The sequence below is a fragment of the Acipenser ruthenus genome, chromosome 51 (assembly GCF_902713425.1).
Source record: "Acipenser ruthenus chromosome 51, fAciRut3.2 maternal haplotype, whole genome shotgun sequence".
NCBI classification, from domain to species: domain Eukaryota; kingdom Metazoa; phylum Chordata; class Actinopteri; order Acipenseriformes; family Acipenseridae; genus Acipenser; species Acipenser ruthenus.
The window spans coordinates 397,428-420,975 of NC_081239.1; the positions used below are offsets into that span (position 1 = coordinate 397,428).

Below are 23,548 nucleotides of genomic sequence, written 5' to 3' on the forward strand. Positions count from 1 at the left end.
ACTGCTCTCCTCCCTCCCAGTCCCTCCTCAGCTCCACTAGAACCACAATGCTTCCCTCCCTCCCAGTCCCTCCTCAGCTCCACTAGAGCCACACTGCTTCCCTCCCTCCCAGTCCCTCCTCAGCTCCACTAGAGCCACACTGCTTCCCTCCCTCCCAGTCCCTCCTCAGCTCCACTAGAGCCACACTGCTTCCCTCCCTCCCAGTCCCTCCTCAGCTCCACTAGAGCCACACTGCTTCCCTCCCTCCCAGTCCCTCCTCAGCTCTAACCACTAGAGCCACACTGCCTCCCTCCCTCCAGCAGGAAATTGTTGTAAAAAAATAAATAAATAAAGAAGAATTTAAAAAAAGCAATTATCTGATAGTGGAAGCTGAAAACATGTGTCCTGTTTTAATTATGAGTTGTAAATGCCTTGGGATAGCCAGCCAGTCTGCATTGTTTACTGTGAGATAAGGGGGCGACGCTAAAGCACATGGTTCAGTAGGAGACAGATGGCTCACCGGTTGGGTACAGGTGGTTATGGGATTGACGAGCGCTGGTAGAACTCTCTCAGGGTTGGACAAATCCATTTACAGACAGGTCTGTTTTGTTATAAACTGCCTTGTGGAAATGCTTTAGTAAAAGGATTAATCTACAGGGAATCTACAGCTGTGGTCAAAAGTTTAGCATCACCTAGAATTTTAGGATTGAGACAAAAGTATCTGTAATAATTTCTCTGTACAATAATCAAGACCAAGCGAATTCTCAATTATATCAAGTAACAGATTATTATTATTATTATTATTCCTACCCTAGTGCAGGGCAGGATTAATAAAGAAAAATAAAAAAAATAAGGTAGCAGTTGCCTTTCTTGCTGTCGGAGGATTTTGATGACTCCATCTCGTTCGGATCTGTACAGGTCACGAGAGGTCACGACCTTTCCTGACTTCCCAAATAAAAAAAAATAAAAATAAAAAAAGCAATTCCCTCTTCATCTTCTGCGATATTGCTTTGAGTTTTTATTTTAAAGGTAGTTTTGCAATGGGGAGAGGGAGGGGATGAAGCAGAGCCTGCCACAGTCGGACGCAGCGCAAGACTCTGTCCCAGACTAGCAGAGAAGGCTAGCTGCTCCCTGCCTTTGGAATTCCATCCCGATTCATATCAGGAACGGTGGCGCAGTTGAGAGAGAGAGAGCGAGAGGGAGAGACACAGAGGGGAGAAGAGAGAGGGAGATTGCATTTAAAAACATATTTGTTTGCCATGGCTTATTCTTGTATGTTAATATGTTAATAAGGGCAGCAGTGTGGAGTAGTGGTTAGGGCTCTGGACTCTTGACCGGAGGGTCGTGGGTTCAATCCCAGGTGGGGGACACTGCTGCTGTACCCTTGAGCAAGGTACTTTACCTAGATTGCTCCAGTAAAAACCCAACTGTATAAATGGGTAATTGTATGTAAAAATAATGTGATATCTTGTAACAATTGTAAGTCGCCCTGGATAAGGGCGTCTGCTAAGAAAGAAATAATTATTCAGCAGCTTTCATTCGACTGTATGAAGCAAAATTAGTTTGTTCTATAGGGTGCTGCTAAACTTTTGTCCAGAGCTGTACACTGTGTGGTCATTTATTCTGCATCATATATTAATCTATTTATATTCCAGCCTCTTTGACCTATTATTGAACACACTCTGTCACACCTGCTATTCTCTCTCCCTGCTACACGGTCCAGACGGGTGCAATTTTAACATGTTCCTCCATTTAAATAAAGTGTAATACATTTTGTTCAAGTTAATTACGGGTCCCGTCACGGCTGCTGCCGTCACGCAAGACTCTGCCTGACTCCCGGTTCGCTAAATATGTAACAATTAATCGTGCAGCTGAGGGATAAAAACCTCAGCCAGCAAAAAAAAAAATCGCAGCCAGCTAAAACTAGACATTTTAATTGCAGGTATCTCGTATTAAACGTGATGTTTGTGTGCCAGCAGCCATTTCCCTCGCTCCAATTACTGAGCTCAAGTTTCTGATAAGATGTTATTTGTTTTTTTTATTTATTAAAACAACAACAGACTACAGAAAAACCAATCTATTAAAAAAAGTCTTTAGACCAGATTTAAAAGCCTCAATAGCCTCACAGTCCTTCAAATGTCCCGGGGAATCATTTCAAAGGCGAGGGGGGCTACAGAACAAAATTAGGCACAATTAGTTTGGCAACACTGGCAGATCGCAAAATTGCGCTGGGGCACAGAGTGACAAAACATACCCTTCAAGTAAGTTGGACCCAAGCGATCTAAAGACTTGAAAGTAAGCGACAAAATCTTGTAATCAATGCTGTGTTTAACCAGTGAAGAGATGCCAAGATTGGTGATTATATGGTTGTGCTTTCTCGTTTTTGTTAGCACCCGTGCAACACTATTTTGTAAATATTGCAGCCTTTGAATTGATTTTTTTTAGAAACTGCAGCAAACAAAGAATTACAATAGTCCGATCTAGATGAGATGAAGGCATGTATTAGCTTCTCTGCATCGGGCAATGATAAGGATGATCTCAGCCTCCCTCTGTGCTGGTGGAGCAGAGAAAGAGAAACTCTTACACTCTCTGAACAGCCTCCCTCTGCTCTGTGCTGGCGGAGCAGTGAAAGAGAAAGGGAGGCTCTTATACTCTCTGAACAGCCTCCCTCTGCTCTGTGCTGGTGGAGCAGAGAAAGAGAAAGGGAGGCTCTTCTACTCTCTGAACAGCCTCCCTCTGCTCTGTGCTGGCGGAGCAGAGAAAGAGAAAGGGAGGCTCTTCTACTCTCTGAACAGCCTCCCTCTGCGCGGGCGGAGCAGAGAAAGAGAAAAGGGAGGCTCTTCTACTCTCTGAACAGCCTCCCTCTTGTGTGCCACAGTCAAGAATCTACACAGGGGAGGAATGGGAAGATTAAAAAGGGCACTGAAGATGGAGAGAGCAGACAGCCTACCAGTTTTCAAAAAAAAGGTGAGCAGTAAAGAAAAGTGACAGGTAATAACTTCTCCTGGCATCCACCACGTTAAACAGGACATCAAGCTCCGTGATTGATGGAGCCGTGCGGTGGGGGGTCAGCTGCAAAGTGTTTTTATAAAGTCTGGGCTGAAGTGTTTATAAACCCTGGCAGCCGCCCAATCCGTTCCGCTCCGAGTTCTCTGACACCGCATCACACAGAGACGCCGTTAATCAGCTTCTCAGGAACTCTGGGGTGTATATCGCGGCGCGGCGTGTTTGACAAGCCTGCAGCACGCATCACGGAGCATAGACAGCAGGGGAGCCCCCTCCCCCTCCCCCTCTGCTCTGTTATAGGGACCTACAAAATAGACAAGTTCATTTCTGCAGAACAGCAGTCTGGCCCTCGAGATCTGATTCCGGTCCTGGTCTTTATTCCAACCAGGTTCTAAATGAGTTAAGTGCCTCTTAGCAGCTTCAGTTAACTACATTAGAACCTTGGTTGGAGTGAAAACCTGGACTGGATTAGATCTCGAGGGCCAGAGTTGAGCACCACTGCTCTCCAGCGATCCCGTTTCAAGGTCAGACCGCTTCCCATGGGAAATGGTTTTGTTTATTGGCCGTCCGCTTGCTGGCAAAGCTTCCTGTCTCTGCAGCCTCCATTGGAGGCTCTTTGCCCTTCTGCGATCGCACTGGCTGCGACACGGAGACTTGTTAGTAATCCCTCGCGGTAGACTCTCCAGTAGATAGGCTGTTTGGAAGTCGTCAGATGAATAAGATTGCCTCTATCAGACACATAGCCACTGGGGTCTTTCTGAAAAGGTCACAGCTGAACAGCGTAACAGCCTCTGTGAACTTCACTGAAGCCGCACGCCTCACGGGTGTGGGTTTGAGTGGGTGTGGGGGTGGGTTTGAGTGGGGGTGGGGGTACCCAATTTTCTGAATGAAGGAAAAAATGATTGCAGCTTGCAGTATTTGCTCATCGGTGGTTTCCTTTCACTGCAGTAATGCGAGTTTATTGGATCATCCTCATCGCAGGTCACTGAAAGAGATTACTTGTAATTCTTTCAATAGAATTTCATATCACTAGCAAACAGGTGTGATTAATCGATAGGGGGGTGATGCAGTTTTGCATCACCCCCCTATATAATTAATGTTGCTTCATGAAGTTGAATGAAAGCTGCTGAATAACGTCACGTTAACATACTGAATTACACACCAGCGCTTTGTAGTTTTCCCCATATGCTTTACTGACAAAAATGGAAAAATGTGACATTTCGTAATCTAACATGAAATACTGTACTAGTTTCGGTAGGCTTCTTTTTTTATTTCGGCGAGATCATTTTGTGGTTTCTTTTGATTACACGATGTTAAATAAAATATCAAAATTTTGTTCATATAGTTTTAAAATATATATAATTTTTTTTGTAGTTTCTTTGATAAATAAAATTGTTTTTTTGTTTGTAGTATATGATGTCTCAATCCTAAAATTCTAGGTGCTGCAAAACTTTACCACACCTCTCTGTGCTTCACAATGCTTCCCTATGCTTCACCATACATCTCTGTGCTTTACAATGCTTCCCTATGCTTTACCAGACCTCTGTGCTTTACAATGCTTCCCTATGCTTTACCACACCTCTCTGTGCTTTACAATGCTTCCCTATGCTTTACCACACCTGTCTGTGCTTTACAATGCTTCCCTATGCTTTACCAGACCTCTCTGTGCTTTACAATGCTTCCCTATGCTTTACCAGACCTCTCTGTGCTTTACAATGCTTCCCTATGCTTTACCAGACCTCTCTGTGCTTTCCAATGCTTCCCTATGCTTTACCACACCTCTCTGTGCTTTACAATGCATCCCTATGCTTTACCAGACCTCTCTGTGCTTTACAATGCTTCCCTATGCTTTACCACACCTCTCTGTGCTTTACAATGCATCCCTATGCTTTACCAGACCTCTCTGTGCTTTACAATGCTTCCCTATGCTTTACCAGACCTCTCTGTGCTTTACAATGCTTCCCTATGCTTTACCAGACCTCTCTGTGCTTTACAATGCTTCCCTATGCTTTACCAGACCTCTCTGTGCTTTACAATGCTTCCCTATGCTTTACCAGACCTCTGTGCTTTACAATGCTTCCCTATGCTTTACCAGACCTCTGTGCTTTACAATGCTTCCCTATGCTTTACCACACCTCTCTGTGCTTTACAATGCTTCCCTATGCTTTACCACACCTGTCTGTGCTTTACAATGCTTCCCTATGCTTTACCAGACCTCTCTGTGCTTTACAATGCTTCCCTATGCTTTACCAGACCTCTCTGTGCTTTACAATGCTTCCCTATGCTTTACCAGACCTCTCTGTGCTTTACAATGCTTCCTGATGCTTTACCAGACCTCTCTGTGCTTTACAATGCTTCCCTATGCTTTACCAGACCTCTCTGTGCTTTACAATGCTTCCATATGCTTTACCAGACCTCTCTGTGCTTTACAATGCTTCCCTATGCTTTACCAGACCTCTCTGTGCTTTACAATGCTTCCCTATGCTTTACCAGACCTCTCTGTGCTTTACAATGCTTCCCTATGCTTTACCAGACCTCTTTGTGCTTCACAATGCATTTCTTTGTGGTTTCTATCGAATGAAAACGACTTCACTTCACGCTTAGCTGGGCTGTATAATTTCTCACTTAACTGTGTGGCCTATTAAAGGCATCAATTAAATGAGACAATCACTGATTTGCCTATTTTGACAATTTTCTCAGCTTTGCAGTTCCTGTGCTTTGATTTCAGATGTGCAATACATCAAAAACTGCAGAAGCGATGTGCTGTTCTGATAAATGTGCGCCCTGCTGTACTAACACCCCGGGCTGGCATGTTTATAACCAACATCACTTGGATTATGAAAACATTGTAAAGCCTTTTTATTGTCTGTCTCTGTGGACCGTTGTTTGCAGTAAAGGCATTGCAATGCGTTTTAAATATAAATTTACAACCAGTAATTGTGCAAGTTATTGTCTCTGGTTTGTTTACAGCCCCATGATTTGCCTTAAAAAAAAAAAAAACTTAAGTCAATATTAATGCAGCGATCCTACCCCAAAAATAAAAATCAGCCATTAAAGGGTAGAGCGATTTAATTTCCATGAGTTTACTTGCATAGTTAGTCAATGTGGTTATCTTTTAAAGATGGGGTTTAAAACAGTCCAGAGCAGGCTTGAGGCATGGAGACTGAACTGCTCCCTCTCTCCCTCCCTCACCCCCCTAAGAGAAAGGGTGCTCCCTCCAGTCCAGAGCAGGTTTGAGGCATGTAGACTGAACTGCTCCCTCCCTCACCCCCTAAGAGAAAGGGTGCTCCCTTCAGTCCAGGGCAGGCTTGAGGCATGGAGACTGAACTGCTCCCTCCCTCCCTCACCCCCCCTAAGAGAAAGGGTGCTCCCCCTGCAGTCCAGGGTGTTTTTCAAATGGCGTTTGTTCTTTATTGATTGTGTTTTGGCATTTGTTTAATTAAGAATGCCACTGTTCTAAGTTAATGAACCCAGTTACTGCGGTAATTAACATTTCCCCTGCGGGGACGAGCGCTTTTGTATTTTCTGTTAATTGCTCTGAAACGGATTGTAAGAAAACACTGTCAGTAGCTCCTGCTGGGAGAGGTATGGAGTGTGAAGATCTTTTGATAGTCACATTGCCATCGTGGAGCTGTCTCTTTCAAGATACTGTCTCTGCGGTTGAATACTTAAAAAGATACGTAAAGCCGAGGGAACACGAAACCACTTTGTGGCTTGGGACTCGGTTTCAGGACGCTGCGCGGCACACCAGGGTGAGACTTAGGGAGGTTTGACACGGCGACCTCAAACTAGGTCTGCTGGAACCAGGTTTCAAGCCGCTGCTCCTGGGAAAGTGGCTCTGTGTTCCCTCAGCCGAAACTTTGTTCCGGTCACCACCCTACTGGAATGGGAATAAGACTCCTGTTGCGTTTTGCTATGAGCTTGATCAGCCCACAATGTATAGGAATTGATTTAAAAAAAAAAAAAAAAACTGGACCTGGCTATTCCACTGCCGACCGTGGACGGGAGCTCCCAGGGGGCTGCGCATTATTGGCAGTCACAGTACTGAGCAAAGTATAAAAAAGAAAAAGAGGGGACTTGAAGTCTTTAAAATCCTAAATGGTCTAGATCAGGGCTCCCCCACCCAGGTCTTGGAGCCCCATCTGCTGTGTCTGCTGGTTTCCATTCCAACCAAGCTCTCAGACCCTTCCTTGAAGTGATAATTTGCTTAGTTATTATTTATTATTATTAATTATTATTATTATTATTATTATTATTATTATTATTATTTATTACTTAGCAGATGCCCTTATCCAGGGCGACTTACAGTCGTAAACAAAAATACATTTCAAGAATCACAGTACAAGTATTAATACAATTAAGAGCAAGATAAATACCATGACTTTGGTTCTAGCAAGTACAAGTATATGACAAAATACGATTCAATAATACAGCAGATAACAGTGTCAGTGATAGTTACATCAGGATATAATTAAATACAAAATACTACAGATTAAATAACACTTGTGACAGATTACAGTACTCTAAAGTACAGGGTTAAATGCAGTAAAATAGGGAGCAGATAAAACCTTAGTTAGACCTTTTTGCTTGTTTTCAGCTCTTAAACAGGTTCAGATTTCAAGTTAGCGATAACATTTGAGAAGTAACTTGAACTTGAGTTCGTTTCGGAAGCCGTACCTCCGAGGCTAGAGCAGCTGTTTTTTATGGAATTTGTTGCCTGTAGAAATTAGAGTCTCCTCCTAGCCTCTTGAAATTTAGGAAGCAACTCAAAACCTAGCTATTTAAAAGGAGCCTTTGAGTAAGCTAAGGAGAGTACTGTAGCTGACGTACGTCTGGACAATCGTGGGTGTTTTATTTGTATGTTTTTATTTCTATCGTGAGGTTTTCTTTTTGATTGTGTTATTGGTCTAAAGTCTTAATGTTTTGTGCAGGGCTCCGATGCCCTGGTGGCTAGTGGCACTATAAAAAATAACTAAGTAAATAAATAATAAACTGTAATAATAATGTCTGCAGTGTGTGTAAACGGAAAAGGCTTTGAAGAACAATTGCCTCCCACGTCTAGATGCTGCAAGAGACGCCTCCACTTCACATGGCACGCACTGTCTTTGTTTTAGTTAAACGCACTCCCACGATTGGTTTAAGTCCTTCTAAAATCTCTGATGATTGATGGTAAAAAAGGCTGTTTAATTATGTAACGCTCTCCAGAGAGCTGTAGAGATTCCTTCGGGCGGTACTGAATGATTCATGTGCAGAACCTCTCCCAAACACTTTTTAATGGCAATTCACGGAGCTGGAAAGAGATTCTGTTGTGATTTTCACCTTACCTGGGCAAGAGGAAGCATTTTTTTTTTTTTTTTTTTAAAGATTGTTTTAATTATTGCAGTGTTTGAGTATGTCTTGTTTTGCCACTTATGTGTTGTCTCAACTGATAACAACATTGACTGAATTTCTAACCCTGCTCAAAATCCTGGCTCCTGATCATTTCAATATTAATAATAATAATAATAATAATAATAATAATACTAGACTTCATTGAGGGGAGTTCTGAACCCCAGGACTGGGTGCAGCAGCAGCAGCAGCAGGGCTAGTGTGAGTTTCTAACCCTGCTCAAACTCCTGGCTCCTGATCATTTCAATATTAATAATAATAATAATAATAATAATAATAATAATAATAATACTAGACTTCATTGAGGGGAGCTCTGAACCCCAGGACTGGGTGCAGCAGCAGCAGCAGGGCTAGTGTGAGTTTCAATCCTACAAAATCAATTAAGATGACACTGCAGACCATGTTGCAGTAACTGCTAATGATTTTGTGCCCAAAAACTCTCAATAGGATTTTTTAAACTGCCCTATGGGAAAGATAGATGTGTTTCAGAATTGGAGCGCGTCGGTGGGACTACGTGGTCGTACTTTTGAAATATCGGATGGATGCAGAAACTCAGGGTGAAGCTTTATTTTATCACGAGGTCAGGAGGGCGACCCTTTCTCATTCCGTCGAGCCTCTCTGACCGACGCGACGAGCGAGAGAGAGAGAGAGAGAGAAGCGACTGCACGAGAGGGCACGGTCACATTGGCCTGCTGTCTACAACCGGACCACAGGGATGGGAATACGACTCCTACTGCACAGCAGTGTCACCCATTCCAGGTTTTACTACGAGCTTGATCAGCTCCAGTGGGTAGGTAACAAGCTCAGGTACCTGAAGTCAGCTGTACGTTAAGCCAAAATCTCCTTCAGTGATACAAACCCACACACACTGCTGATGATCCGGTACAGCACTACAGTATAAAGACTAGAACTGCTGCCCATGTGTTGTCATTGCTGGTAAACCAGGGATGGAAATAAGACTCCCGTTGCATAGCAGTTCGATCCGTTCCTGGTTTTCCTTTTTTTTTTTTTTTGCTAGGAGTTTAATGACACACACCTGAGCTCGTTACCTGTGAACTGGGGCTAATCAAGCTCGGAATAGGCTCGGAATATTGGAGGCTGTGTGGTCCAGTAGTTAAAGAAAAGGGCTTGTAACCAAGAGGTACCTGGTTCAAATCCCACCTCAGCCACTGACTCATTGTGTGACCCTGAGCAAGTCACTTAACCTCCTTGTGCTCCGTCTTTCAGGCAAGACGTAATTGTAAGTGACTCTGCATAGTTGACACACCCTAGTTTCTCTAAGTCGCCTTGGATAAAGGCGTCTGCTAAATAAACAAATAATAATAAAACTGGAATGGGTGAAACTGCTATGCAATGGGAGTCCTTTTTTTTCCCATACCAGTCAATTGTGTGCCCTGGCAACATCAACTGAGGCACGGAGTTGTGCCTCTGTCGCGATACGAGACCAAAAACACAGCACAGCTCGCGGAGCGAATCCTGAATGAAGAGTTATTATTTTAACGGGATCCCGGTAGGATATTTCCTTGCAGGTTTCGAGGCGGTCGTGTAATTTGTTGTATTTGCTGCTGGTTCAGGTTTAATTACCGACGTGTCATTTTAACTAGTGATTTCCTTTTCCATTCAGAAGCAGCAAGGATATTAGGCAATTAATGATACACTCCTGCGCGTTGGTGATTAATTAGCCCATTAGGAACAGGTCTTTTAATGGGTTAATCCATCACTTTGATTGGATCGCTTGATCACCCGTTCCTGTTTGCGTATCGGCCGACAGTAACGTCACCATTATGCCAGGAGTCCTAACAAAGGCTGTAAAATCCACTGCGTTTTATTTGATTAGCTTTATAAACATCGTCACAGGCCCGCTTTTCTTGTGCCGACTTCCCTTGTTCTGCTTCATGATGCTATTGATAAAATGCTGCGTCCTGCTACCAGCTGTAGGTCATGTGGTGATTGCAGTGCAGCTGAGGCATGGAGACTGAACTGCTCCCTCACCCCCCCCTAAGAGAAAGGGTGCTCCCTCCAGTCCAAAGCAGGCTTGAGGCATGGAGACTGAACTGCTCCCTCCCTCCCTCACCCCCCTAAGAGAAAGGGTGGTCCCTCCAGCCCAGGGCAGGCTTGAGGCATGGAGACTGAACTGCTCCCTCACCCCCCCTAAGAGAAAGGGTGCTCCCTCCAGTCCAGGGCAGGCTTGAGGCATGGAGACTGAACTGCTCCCTCACCCCCCTAAGAGAAAGGGTGCTCCCTCCAGTCCAGGGCAGGCTTGAGGCACGGAGACTGAATGCTCGCTTCTTCCCGAAGAGAATTAAAATAAAATTACAAATCTTCTTTCGAGCTGGTCGCCAAAACAAGACTTTGATGTTCAAATTATTTTTATATATATATATCTCCTTATAATTGCACAGTTTAAAAATACTCTAATTATTGTTTCGCGGAGTGGCAGTGGGTGCTCCTGGTAATCTCTCCCTTTCCCTGTGCAGTTTGTCGTAATTTAGCCCAGCGGCTGACTTGAACAAATGATTATCTTCCGCTCCGATGTGACTGATCTGTCACGTCTTGTTACTGGAGTGTAGAGGCTCAGTCACACGTCCAAGCGATGCATCGGAGCGTAGCGGTTATTTTTCTGAACGCAGCACCAGGCCAGGGCATTATCTCTTAAAGGGTTCGTTTTAATTGCAGCCCTCGATGCAAATCAGCAGTCTCAGACACCCCGATTACACAGAAACGCCCTTGACCCCACCCCAAGATTATCACATCGGGGTGTGGTCCTGTACTGTTTACTGTGAACAGTTCAGAGATTTGAGTGGAGCTGGTTTGTATTGCCCCAGTGCTTTTCCACATGCACGCTCTAGTCCAGGGGTCTCCAATCCTGGTCCTGGAGAGCCCCTATCCAGCAGGTTTCCTAGCTGTCTTTACATCATCACTGGCTAAAGAGCTGGAGCGCCTGTTAATCTTGACTAATTAAGCCAATAATTGGTAATTAAGTAACAGAGAGATGAAAATGAAAACCAGCTCTCCAGGGCCAAGGTTGGAGACCTGTGCTCTTGTCTCTATTCATTTCTTTTGTAAGATTGATGTTTATTTTTTTAAAATCATTGCTGCTAAACACAGAGAGGGGAATAAGACTCCCGTTGCACAGCAGTTTGATTCATTCCTGGTTTTATTAGGAGTTTAAATCAGACACTCCTGGGGCTAATCAAGCTCGTAGTAAAACCAGGAATGGGTGAAACTCTTATGGAATAGGAGTCTTATTTCCATCACTGGTTTACTGTTGTATAAAGCGTTTTATTTTACAAATGCTAAAGGCTGTGGAGGGAGAGGGGGGTGGTATTTATTAATTGTTACCCCAAAAATTCTCATTAATACCAAGAAAATTCCTAACTGTACATTCAGTAAATACATTCATCTAAAAAATGGTTTAGTGTAATAAAGAGACTGTTCTTAATCTATTGTAGTCGGTTCAGCAGCTTAACTCCGTCACTGTTGTTCGTACTTTTTTTTTAGTAGCATTGGAGGAAAATTGTTTTTTTTTGGTTTTGTTTTTAAGTATATAATGTCAAAATCGGCTCTGGGGTTTACATAGAGACGGGAGACCCACTGCTAGAGCTCTAGAGAGGATTCTTCAGGATAAAGCATGATCTTTCAGTGCTTAAAATAGAACTGCAAAATTAGAATTCAGAACGAATCTATCTGGGAGTAGGAGCTGCGCTCTTGAAGAATATTTTCACTCCTCTCCTGAATTTTAATTTTCAAGAAATATTATAAAGCAGTGACCGTACTCTAAATGGCCCGCTAGGTTATTCTGCTTATGGCTTCAAAAGATCAGGAGAGGAAACAAGGTTGGATGACACTTGTGAATGTTCCACAGTAAAAGCACTGCAGACTGTAATAAAGCATTGTAAAGCACAGAGAGGTGTGGTAAAGCATAGGGAAGCATTGTAAAGCACAGAGAGGTCTGGTAAAGCATAGGGAAGCATTGTAAAGCACAGAGAGGTCTGGTAAAGCATAGGGAAGCATTGTAAAGCACAGAGAGGTCTGGTAAAGCACAGGGAAGCATTGTAAATCACAGAGAGGTCTGGTAAAGCATAGGGAAGCATTGTAAAGCACAGAGAGGTCTGGTAAAGCTTATTTAAAAACACAGCAAACCACAGTAATCTATGGTAATATTATAGCCATGGGAGAAGCATGGGGGGAAAACTGTATAAATACCATGGTAAACTTTTATAAGGGCACAGTTAATAAAAGGAATTTAAAAAAATTAACCCTTTGTGGAAAACACCTTTTATTAAACACTTCTTGGCGTTTCGCGAACGTCTGGTTAACAAACCCAGCAGCAGACTGCAAAGCTGTGAGTGACAGAGTAGAATTAACACTGTGTGCTTTTAATCAGGCATTCAGCAGCTTTGCCGAATTTAAATACATATTCAATTAAATTGATAGCCGAGCTCTCGCTGCTGATCATCCACCTTGGGAAGCAGGGTTTTGACAGCGCACACCTCGGGAATGATAATCTGCCCTGCAAAGGCTTGTGGGATAGCTGTCGTCAAGCACCAGGGGTGGCTGGTACTGGAAACAGAGGGGGAGGGGGGGGGGGGCATAGGGAAGCATTGTAAAGCACAGAGAGGTCTGGTAAAGCATAGGGAAGCATTGTAAAGCACAGAGAGGTCTGGTAAAGCATAGGGAAGCATTGTAAAGCACAGAGAGGTCTGGTAAAGCATAGGGAAGCATTGTAAAGCACAGAGAGGTCTGGTAAAGCACAGATAGGTCTGGTAAAGCACAGTGAAAGCCTGGTAAAGCAGAGATACACATTCTAAAGCACACAGAGGTGTGGTAAAGCATAGTAAAGAGTAAGTAACGTAGTTCCGAAAAAATACACCATCCCACGTCCCCACGCGTTGCTACAACTGTTTAAATAATGCACCTGTCATTTTTTGTACTTCTAACACTAAAGTCTGTTTCAAAGCTCTTTTCAGAATGTCTGCTCTAGTGCACTGATAGCGTCAGGATTATTGCCCACGTTGTCAAACATGCAACACAGCGATAACGATGCACAATGTGGTACAGAACAGAAAAGCCAGAGCACTTTTAAATTTATCTATTTTTCCTGCAGTGATTTAGAGGACAGATCTCAAACCCCAGTGCACTAGAGCGGACATTTGAAACAGACTTTAAAAATGTTAGTTAGAAAAAGCTGTCGGGATGTTAGCAATGAAAAGAAAAATGACAGGTGCGTTATTTAAACAGCTGTAGCAACACCTGGGGGAGGGGTCTCACTGTATTTTTCAGAACCCCCGCTACTTACTCTAATAAGCTTAGCAAATCATGGTAAACTATGGTGAATGCAGTTAAAGAAAAGGAGAGGTAAACACTGTGATACGAACGAATACAAAACGTGGCCAGGTTTGCCCCCGAATACATTTCAAGCAGCGTTTGTTCAAACGGCACTAATAACAGTTTGTGTCTTTTACAATTGAATACGATTGTACAGTAAAAGGCGTGTTTGGGGCTGCTTGTGTGAAATGCATTACTAGTTTCTCACCGGGAAAATAAATAAATAAATAAAAAAAACTGTTAAAGACTTGAAACGTTCGTCATTAAACTTAAGTTTCTGTTCATGTTTTGTATATTTCCTCAACTCTTCCCTCCCTCCCTCTCTGTAACTGATTAATGGCGTACAGAGAACACGGTCCACACTTTGGTCACAGCAATTTGCTCTGCTAAATGGCAATTACCGGCCGGAATTATGTTAAATGATTTGCGGTATGACCGTCTCACAATAGCCGCTGTCGAGCACTGTGCCGTCTCGCTGCAGTTACAGAAAGATAATTAGCTTTTCCTCCTCGACTCCTCGACACAGCATGCGTGCGACAGAGAGAGAGAGAGACCTGGTGATCATGTTAAAAATAACCCTGACTGTTTGACAGATGTGGGGTTGGAAGCTCACACTAGCCCTGCCTCCCTGGGTTAAAATATTAACGAAAAATGTTCTTCTAGTGGCGGGATTTCACAGCCTTTCCCGTTCCGTGCAAATCACGTGACTCTGTGACCCTTTCAACTCTGCCAGCCGTATGAGAAATCAACCAATCACAATTCAGGATTTGTCAAGCTGTGAATGTAACGCACCCCACAATTCTAAAGTTAAAAATAGAACAGTTTTTTTTTTTTTTTTTTTGATCTCCAGCCCAATTATTTGATCTCCAGATTTTCTCCCCAAAACTTTTTTTATACAAATATTATTAACCCTTTCAGCTCACGTGCGATTGAGTGACCCTTTTCTGTTACCAGTATCATCTGTCGGCTTTATGTACTACATATTTAAATGTATTTTAGTATTATCGGTTGCATTACTGTATTAATCGTCTTAATGTATTGTAAGAGTCTTTTATTGGAGTTTTTTATTCATAAAAAGCTGTATTGATCTGTCGAAACGCATTGTAAGAACACGCTTAATCCTTCCTAAATACTTGGCAAACTATCATAACATGCTTCTGAGCATTACCGGTAAATGACAGCGCGTTATGAATACTTTAAAAGCGAGAGGCGTGCATTTTGCAAAGTGCTTTATAAGCTCTGGAGCCTGGATATGGGCAGCAGTGTGGAGTAGTGGTTAGGGCTCTGGACTCTTGACCGGAGGGTCGTGGGTTCAATCCCAGGTGGGGGACACTGCTGCTGTACCCTTGAGCAAGGTACTTTACCTAGAATGCTCCAGTAAAAACCCAACAGTATAAATGGGTAATTGTATGTAAAAATAATGCGATATCTTGTAACAATTGTAAGTCACCCTGGATAAGGCGTCTGCTATGAAATAATAATAATAATAATAATAATAATAATAATAATAATAATTAATAATAATGTTTATTACCCTACATATTGTAGTGGCAATTGCAGACATTTACCTAGAGAAACCCGGCGCCTCCTCTTGTGAAGGCATTGCATTTAAAACAGAACTGGATTTGATAAAATAATATCTATTATAACCTGCTTTTTTTCTTTCTTAGTGACTTCAGGTAATGACTTGACTCCTGCTGTCACCGCGCAGCGCATCGCACATGTTTGCGTGGATGTAAAGTCATATTATTTCAGCCCGATCACAGCTTTTAACGTCTTACCTCCTGCTGATGTAAACTCACTCCTTGACAGCCTCATTATCTACAATGAAAACTTAATTGAATCTTCTACGCTCTCCTCCTTTTGTGGTTTGAGACAATTACATGCAAGTTGCTGCTGTCTTTTTTTTTTTTTAAGTTGTAAGCGGGCGCTGCGACTGGTTGTGTGGCTTGAGTCCTTTCAAATCTGTGCGCGGAAGGAACAGTTATTAGAGGGTACGGCTAATGCATCTGTCTGCTCGACACCCCTGCCTCCTGCGGATCTGACAAGTTCCCAAGCTTTCCGTGATCTGTAATCATTCTGAAAAATAGTTTTTATCTTAGCAGACGCCCTTATCCAGGGCGACTTACAATTGTTACAAGATATCACATTATACATTATTTCACATTATACAGATACCACATTATTTTACATACAATTACCCATTTATACAGTTGGGTTTTTTACTGGAGCAATCTAGGTAAAGTACCTTGCTCAAGGGTACAACAGCAGTGTCCCCCACTGGGGATTGAACCCACGACCCTCCGGTCAAGAGTCCAGAGCCCCTAACCACTACTCCACACCGCTGCCCTGTGAATTGAAAAGTTATTGCGGTTACTCAAATATATATATTTTTAATCAGTATCTGTTAAAATGACCTACGAGTTCAGACCTACAGATCTGTGTAACTCAGCCTAGAGTCCTGTAAGAGCAGGTGGTGAGTACGATAAATGGATGAGAACGATTTCATATAAGAGCGAGGACAAACCACGTGAATACGGATACCTGTAAGAGTAAAATCAAGCACAAGATACAGAGAATGGTTATAATTGAGAGCAGTAGCAGAATACAGCGAGGTACGGAGCAGCTGATGTTAGTACTAATAATATAAGGTAATGTGTGATAGAAAGACTGTCTGGTCCAGCTCAAACTCAAAAACCTTAAAAAGGTACAAGTTTTCAGCGATACTCCTTCTGTTAACTACCTAAACAACCAGCAATCGCTAGCATGGCTCAAGAATGATATTTTTCCTATCTGTTACTGTACTAAACTAATGCAAAACGACACAGACATGAAGGGTACAAGTGAAAAAAAGACAAGGGAACACATGAATTCAATGCAATGTGACGGAGCTGTACTTACCCTGGCCTGGTCCGGGGTCTATTGAGGTAGAGCAGCCTGGCCCATGGCACACTGCATAACAATCTCATTATGAAACGCCAGAGCTAGCGGCCGTCAGCCGTCCTGTGATCGGAGCATTGTGTAGAAACACAACCCATGCATTCTGCCGCAGGTGTGTGTGTGTGCAATTGAAAATACTTTTCATTTGCCTTGGATACTTGGAATGAATGTATTGAGAGCAGAGCCGGGGTCGTGGTGCTTGGGGGTAGAGAGAAGCTTTGCTTCAGTGTCACTGAATAATTAAATTTTTTACAATGTGCTGAACTGCAAAAAAACGCTACAACCGAAGGATTCTGGCTGATATTGATGCGATCCAGCCCTCTGAAATGTCTTTATAATATACAGCGCTACACCCTGATATTGATGCGATCCAGCCCTCTGAAATGTCTTTATAATATATAGCACTAGACCCTGATATTGATGCGATCCAGCCCTCTGAAATGTCTTTATAATATACAGCACTAGACTTGATATCGATGCGATCCAGCCCTCTGAAATGTCTTTATAATATACAGCACTAGACTTGATATTGATGCGATCCAGCCCTCTGAAATGTCTTTATAATATATAGCACTAGACCCTGATATTGATGCGACACAGCCCTCTGAAATGTCTTTATAATATACAGCACTAGACTTGATATCGATGCGATCCAGCCCTCTGAAATGTCTTTATAATATACAGCACTAGACTTGATATTGATGCGATCCAGCCCTCTGAAATGTCTTTATAATATACAGCACTACACCCTGATATTGATGCGATCCAGCCCTCTGAAATGTCTTTATAATATACAGCGCTAGACCCTGATATTGATGCGATCCAGCCCTCTGAAATGTCTTTATAATATACAGCACTAGACCCTGATATTGATGCGATCCAGCCCTCTGAAATGTCTTTATAATATACAGCGCTAGACCCTGATGTTGATGCGATCCAGTCCTCTGAAATGTCTTTATAATATATAGCAGACTTTGATATTGATGCGATCCAGCCCTCTGAAATGTCTTTATAATATACAGCGCTAGACCCTGATATTGATGCGATCCAGCCCTCTGAAATGTCTTTATAATATACAGCGCTAGACCCTGATATTGATGCGATCCAGCCCTCTGAAATGTCTTTATAATATACAGCGCTAGACCCTGATATTGATGCGATCCAGCCCTCTGAAATGTCTTTATAATATACAGCGCTAGACCCTGATATTGATGCGATCCAGCCCTCTGAAATGTCTTTATAATATACAGCGCTAGACCCTGATATTGATGCGATCCAGCCCTCTGAAATGTCTTTATAATATATAGCAGACTTTGATATTGATGCGATCCAGCCCTCTGAAATGTCTTTATAATATACAGCGCTAGACCCTGATGTTGATGCGATCCAGTCCTCTGAAATGTCTTTATAATATATAGCAGACTTTGATATTGATGCGATCCAGCCCTCTGAAATGTCTTTATAATATACAGTGCTAGACCCTGATATTGATGCGATCCAGCCCTCTGAAATGTCTTTATAATATACAGTGCTAGACCCTGATATTGATGCGATCCAGCCCTCTGAAATGTCTTTATAATATACAGCGCTAGACCCTGATATTGATGCGATCCAGCCCTCTGAAATGTCTAATATACAGCACTAGACCCTGATATTGATGCGATCCAGCCCTCTGAAATGTCTATAATTTTTTTTTTTTTTTTTTTAATTTACAGGAAATAAATGGAACATGAATTGCTACAGCTGGACGAACTAGTACCAAAGCGAGATTGTGCTGAAATCGCTTCTCTAGGGTTCTTTAATGTAGACGCATTAACGGAAGAATCCAAGACATCATTATCACAAAGAAAATTAACACCGCCTCCCCAGAGTAATTAACTACAATACTTAGTACAGCCTGCCCGGCTCGCCTGCTCAACGAGCAGAAAATAATAATAATAATAATACTACTATAATAAGACAGTGTTGATTTTAGATTTACATTGCATTGCCAGCTGCTCTTAAACGAGAGGATAAATACTGTCAAGTTAGCATTACAGATCGCAATTGTCAAGGGAAAAGTATGCATGCAAGAGACAATATATAGCAGGCCCTGATACGGAGCTGAAATTCCTTTATAATATACAGCACTAGACTCTTGATATCGATGCGATCTAGCCCTCTGAAATTCCTTTATAATATATAGCACTAGACCCTGATATTGATGCGATCCAGCCCTCTGAAATATCTTTATAATATACAGCGCTAGACCCTGATATTGATGCGATCCAGCCCTCTGAAATGTCTTTATAATACACAGCACTAGACCCTGATATTGATGCGATCCAGGCCTCTGAAATGTCTTTATAATATACAGCACTAGACCCTGATATTGATGCGAGCCAGCCCTCTGAAATATCTTTATAATATACAGCGCTAGACCCTGATATTGATGCGATCCAGCCCTCTGAAATGTCTTTATAATACACAGCACTAGACCCTGATATTTATGTGATCCAGCCCTCTGAAATGTCTTTATAATATACAGCACTAGACTGATATTGATGAGATAGCGATAGATATTTCTATAGATCTATATCTGTCTAATCAAATCAAATCACATGAAAATCGCCACAAGGCTTCTACATTCCCAGCACTTTAAAATCCGTATTACCCATAATTATATATAGAAAATGGTGCGACAAACAGTTAAATATATCAGATTGGCTATAGATCTACACTGAAGCGCGTGCCTCTGTGTGGATGAAGACCTCCTGACCCCACACGTCTGTCTCTCTCCGTCAGTTCCCGATAACACTGTGGTGCGCATCACTGCCCGTTAATAACATGAGACCAAATACTCGTTAGCCTGTGACACTGGGAGGGGTGAAAAATCTTATTGTGTTGCCAGAACCCGGAGCAGAAATGGCAGGTAAGAGTCAGACCAGCGACCTGCGCGTCGGAGACATCAGGCTTAATACCTGGACTGGGAATTGTAATCCAAATAGAAATGTGATGTGTTGATACAGCCTGTGCAGGAGAGGAGGACTGAATAAGAGAGAGAGAGAGAGAGAGAGAGAGAGAGAGAGAGAGAGAGAGAGAGAGAGAGAAGAGAGAGAGAGAGAGAGAGAGAGAGAGAGAGAGAGAGAGAGAGAGAAGAGAGAGAGAGAGAGAGAGAGAGAGAGAGAGAGAGATTAGAAAAGAAGGTAGGAAGCACACACACAATATAATATATTGTATATATGTGTGTGAGGATTCTCTGCCTTGAGGCTATAGCAGTAATACAGCTATGGTCAGAAGTTTTGCATCACCTATTTTAGTAGTGAAACCATTTTAAATTTATTTTTATTCTATATAAACACATTTTCAAATATTTTATTTAGCATCCTGTAATCAAAGTTCAAGATGAAATCACAAAAAAAAAAAAAAAGTCTACCGGAAGCCAGAACAGTAGTATTTTATGTTGGATTTTGAAATGTCACGTTATTAAAATTGTCAGTTTTTCCTCAAGTACATGGGTGAAGCGGTGTGCAATTCAATATGTTAGCTTAACATTATTCAGCGGGTTTCATTTGACTTTAAATGAAGCAGAATTAATTCTAGAGGGCGATGCAAAACCTTTAGCCAGAGCTGTAGGTTAAAATAAGTTTCTCTCTCTCATGGGAGGCAGTGATTCGCTCCGTCAACACCTGCTATCTAAATAAATCACAAATGGAGTTGCGATCTGAACGGATCACGCAGTGCTCTTCCTGTGTCGACTGATTACCTAATTAAACTAGTTCATAATGTATTCAGGACGCCCTCTTATTCATCAGCGCCTTTTTAATTTACGATAAATCAGGCGCTGCGATGGAATCAGCAGAGGTCTCAACAGCTACCACAGCCAGGAGCAGGAGGAGGGGTCAAACACCTGCCATCTGTAACACATACTTTTCATGGAGGGGTGACAAACTCCAGTCCGAGGGGAGGTAAGAAACAAACACAAAAACACAAATCCAGTTTCAAAGATTTTTTATTTTATTATTAAAGGCTAAACCGCATGGAAGAGATTGTCTCTTTTTCTTCAAATTAGCAGACAGTTTCTTAAACTACAAAAGCAACAGCAGAATACAGACAATAACCATCAATATAAACGCCTTTTTTTTTTTTTTTTTTTTTTACCCTGTCGGAGATCACATTGTAAACTAGAGAGTCTGGCTAACCGGTTAGATTTCTTCATTAAGACTTTCAAACGCTGGAGTCTAATCAGACCAGGCAGTTTGATCACCCTGCTTTTAATTTTCTGTCTGGCTATTTCAGAAGAATAAAAAATACTCCAGGGAAACTGTGTCAATTCCAAGTCCAACTATCCAAAATCAGTTTAACAGAGTTAAGTTTGTGCAGTACAATGCAAAAATATATAGGGTGAACTACAAATAAGACATTCTGTATTCTACAATAGAGAAGTGTAGAAGATCTAGTAATTACTCTGTAGATGTATATGCCATCCTACCCAGGACTAGGCATGTGCGCTGGGATAGCTTGGACTTTTCAACTAACACTGCAATGCATTCTGGTACCTTTCACAGCAGGACTACATGTACCAGAATGCACTGGGGTGCGAGTTGAAAAGCCCGAACTGTCCAGCTGTACAAGGAGTCAGATGGTCACCCTACCCAGGCCAGCGAACCGGTAGCTATTCTGCTTTTTTTTTTCCTACATGGCTGTCCAATAGAAAAGCTTAGCAATGCCATCCGTTCACACCAAGACTGCGTAATGTATTTAGACAGAGGGGTGACGGCAAGCACTGATTTGGAATCAAGCGCGATGCAAGCTGTGAAAATCACATTTCAACAAGAGTAGAGCGCGGGTAATACCAGCAAAAACACAGCAGATTGATCTAGCCAGCGTAAACCACAGATATAAATCAGATTATGTTACTAACATTGCACATATATAAAGGAATTTGAGATGACAGATATTAAAATACAAAAAGTCAGTCAACCATGTAAACCGTCACAACTAAACCATCTCTTTGTGATTTCTGTAAGATTCTCAAATCTGTTATTTTAATACTGTACTATACTTGCTTCAGCGCTTTAAGAGTTTAGATCTTATAACCACGCCCTTCTCCTACTGATTGGCCAATGAGGAAAAAGACAAACCCACCAACAAGCTATAACTTGACATCTTTTTTTCTTCTATAGCGGACGTCTAGAGTAACATATTTTACCAGTTCTTAAGAACACAAATTTAAATTCAACTTTTAATAACTTTTTTTGCTGTTCAGAGTTTTTTTTTTTCTTCTTTCAAATACTTTTTTTTTTTTGCACAGACAATATATGTTTCCATACATGTGTATTTTAAATACGTATAAACTATTTGTTCACCTAGCAACACGAAACAGGCAGCTGAACACTTATTACAGATCATTATTACAACGTGCAGCACGGCTAGTGTGAGTGTTTCTAACCCTGCTCAAACTCCTGGCTCCTGATCATTTCAGTATTAATAATTAATAATGAAACACAGGACTGGGTGCAACAGCAGCAGCAGCAGGGCTAGAGTTTCTAACCTTTGAGTAATAATGGAATGGTGCTCCAATTTAATTCAGAAAAGACATCCCTTCTAAAAGTGTCCTAGTATGTGTGTAGTTCTCCCCCCCCATGGTTATACTATATTTATCAGCGTCTCTTTTATATGAGTTTTACTACAGATCTCTGGGCTTTTGTATGCTTTACCAAACTTTGCTTTTGCAATGGGGGAACTTTTAGAAGGGATGGATGCTGTTTTTATTGCGATGATGATGATAATTCTGTTCTGGTTTATTCAATCTCCAGAATCAGATCGTCTCCCTCCAGGCTCATGTCGGTTTTGACGTAGATTTTCTTGACGGTCCCGGACATGGGAGAGTTCACCACGGTCTCCATCTTCATGGCGCTCAGCACACACAGGGGGCGCCCCTTCTCGATGGGGTCCCCCTCCTTCACCTTCAGATCGATGACTTTCCCAGGCATGGGGGCCCCCACCTGGCCCTTCACATCCTTCAGGGCTTTGGGATGGAAATGCAAATCCTGGAGGAGGAAGCGGAGAGCGGTGAGTACGAGAGTCAGCAGGAGATGTCGCGTTTGTCCTGGATCCCGGAGTCGGTACAGCTTCATGTGCGACAGGCGGGAATCGTACAGTTTGGAATAGGAATTAGGAGCGTCCGATTTTCGGGGTTTTACCCATTTCCCTTTGTGCTTAAGCATTTGTTTATTTCTTTCCAAATAAAACTCGAATTCTACCAGCATGTTTATTCTTTCTTGATTATAAATATTTAAAAAATCCACCCGATTTTTTTTCATTAAATAATCCTGCCTGATTTTTAAAAATAGCATTTCAACCGAAAATCAGACGCCCTAAAGAGATGATGAACCGTTTGGGGAAATTAATTTTTTTTTGGTTGCAAAAAGAGAGCTCTTTACATAATATACATTTATAAAAAAAACAACAACAACTTAGAGCACCAAAACAATATAAAAATGAGAGAGAGAGAGAGAGAGAGAGAGAGAGAGAGAGAGAGAGAGAGAGAGAGAGAGAGAGAGAGAGAGAGAGAGAGAGAGAGAGAGAGAGAGAGAGAGAGAGAGAGAGAGGATTAGAACAGAAGGAGGTTAGAACTAGAGTTTAGAACTAAGGAGGCTATGTGGTCCAGTGGTTAAAGAAACGGGCTTGTAACCAGGAGGTCCCCGGTTCAAATCCCACCTCAGCCGCTGACTCATTGTGTGACCCTGAGCAAGTCACTTCACCTCCTTGTGCTTCGTCTTTCGGGTGAGACGTTATTGTAAGTGACTCTGCAGCTGATGCATAGTTCACACACCCTAGTCTCTAAGTCGCCTTGGATAAAGGCGTCTGCGAAGTAAACAAATTATTATTATTATTATTAAGAAGGTAGGAAGCACACACACAA

General features: G+C 42.2%; 1 protein-coding gene across 3 annotated transcripts in view; it reads right to left on the bottom strand.

Moving 5' to 3' along the window:
* Nucleotides 1–23,548, bottom strand: part of LOC117398547 (pyruvate carboxylase, mitochondrial) — a 254,983-nt gene that overhangs the window by 95,335 nt on the left and 136,100 nt on the right. For 2 of the 3 annotated variants that reach the window (XM_059015665.1, XM_059015664.1), the window contains exon 21: nt 20,615–22,673. In XM_059015665.1, coding sequence (XP_058871648.1) covers nt 22,425–22,673 — 249 coding nt within the window. In that variant the 3' untranslated portion in view covers nt 20,615–22,424. Of the gene's footprint in view, nt 1–20,614; nt 22,674–23,548 lie in introns of those variants that run through there. The other variant, XR_009320006.1, reaches the window with a different exon arrangement.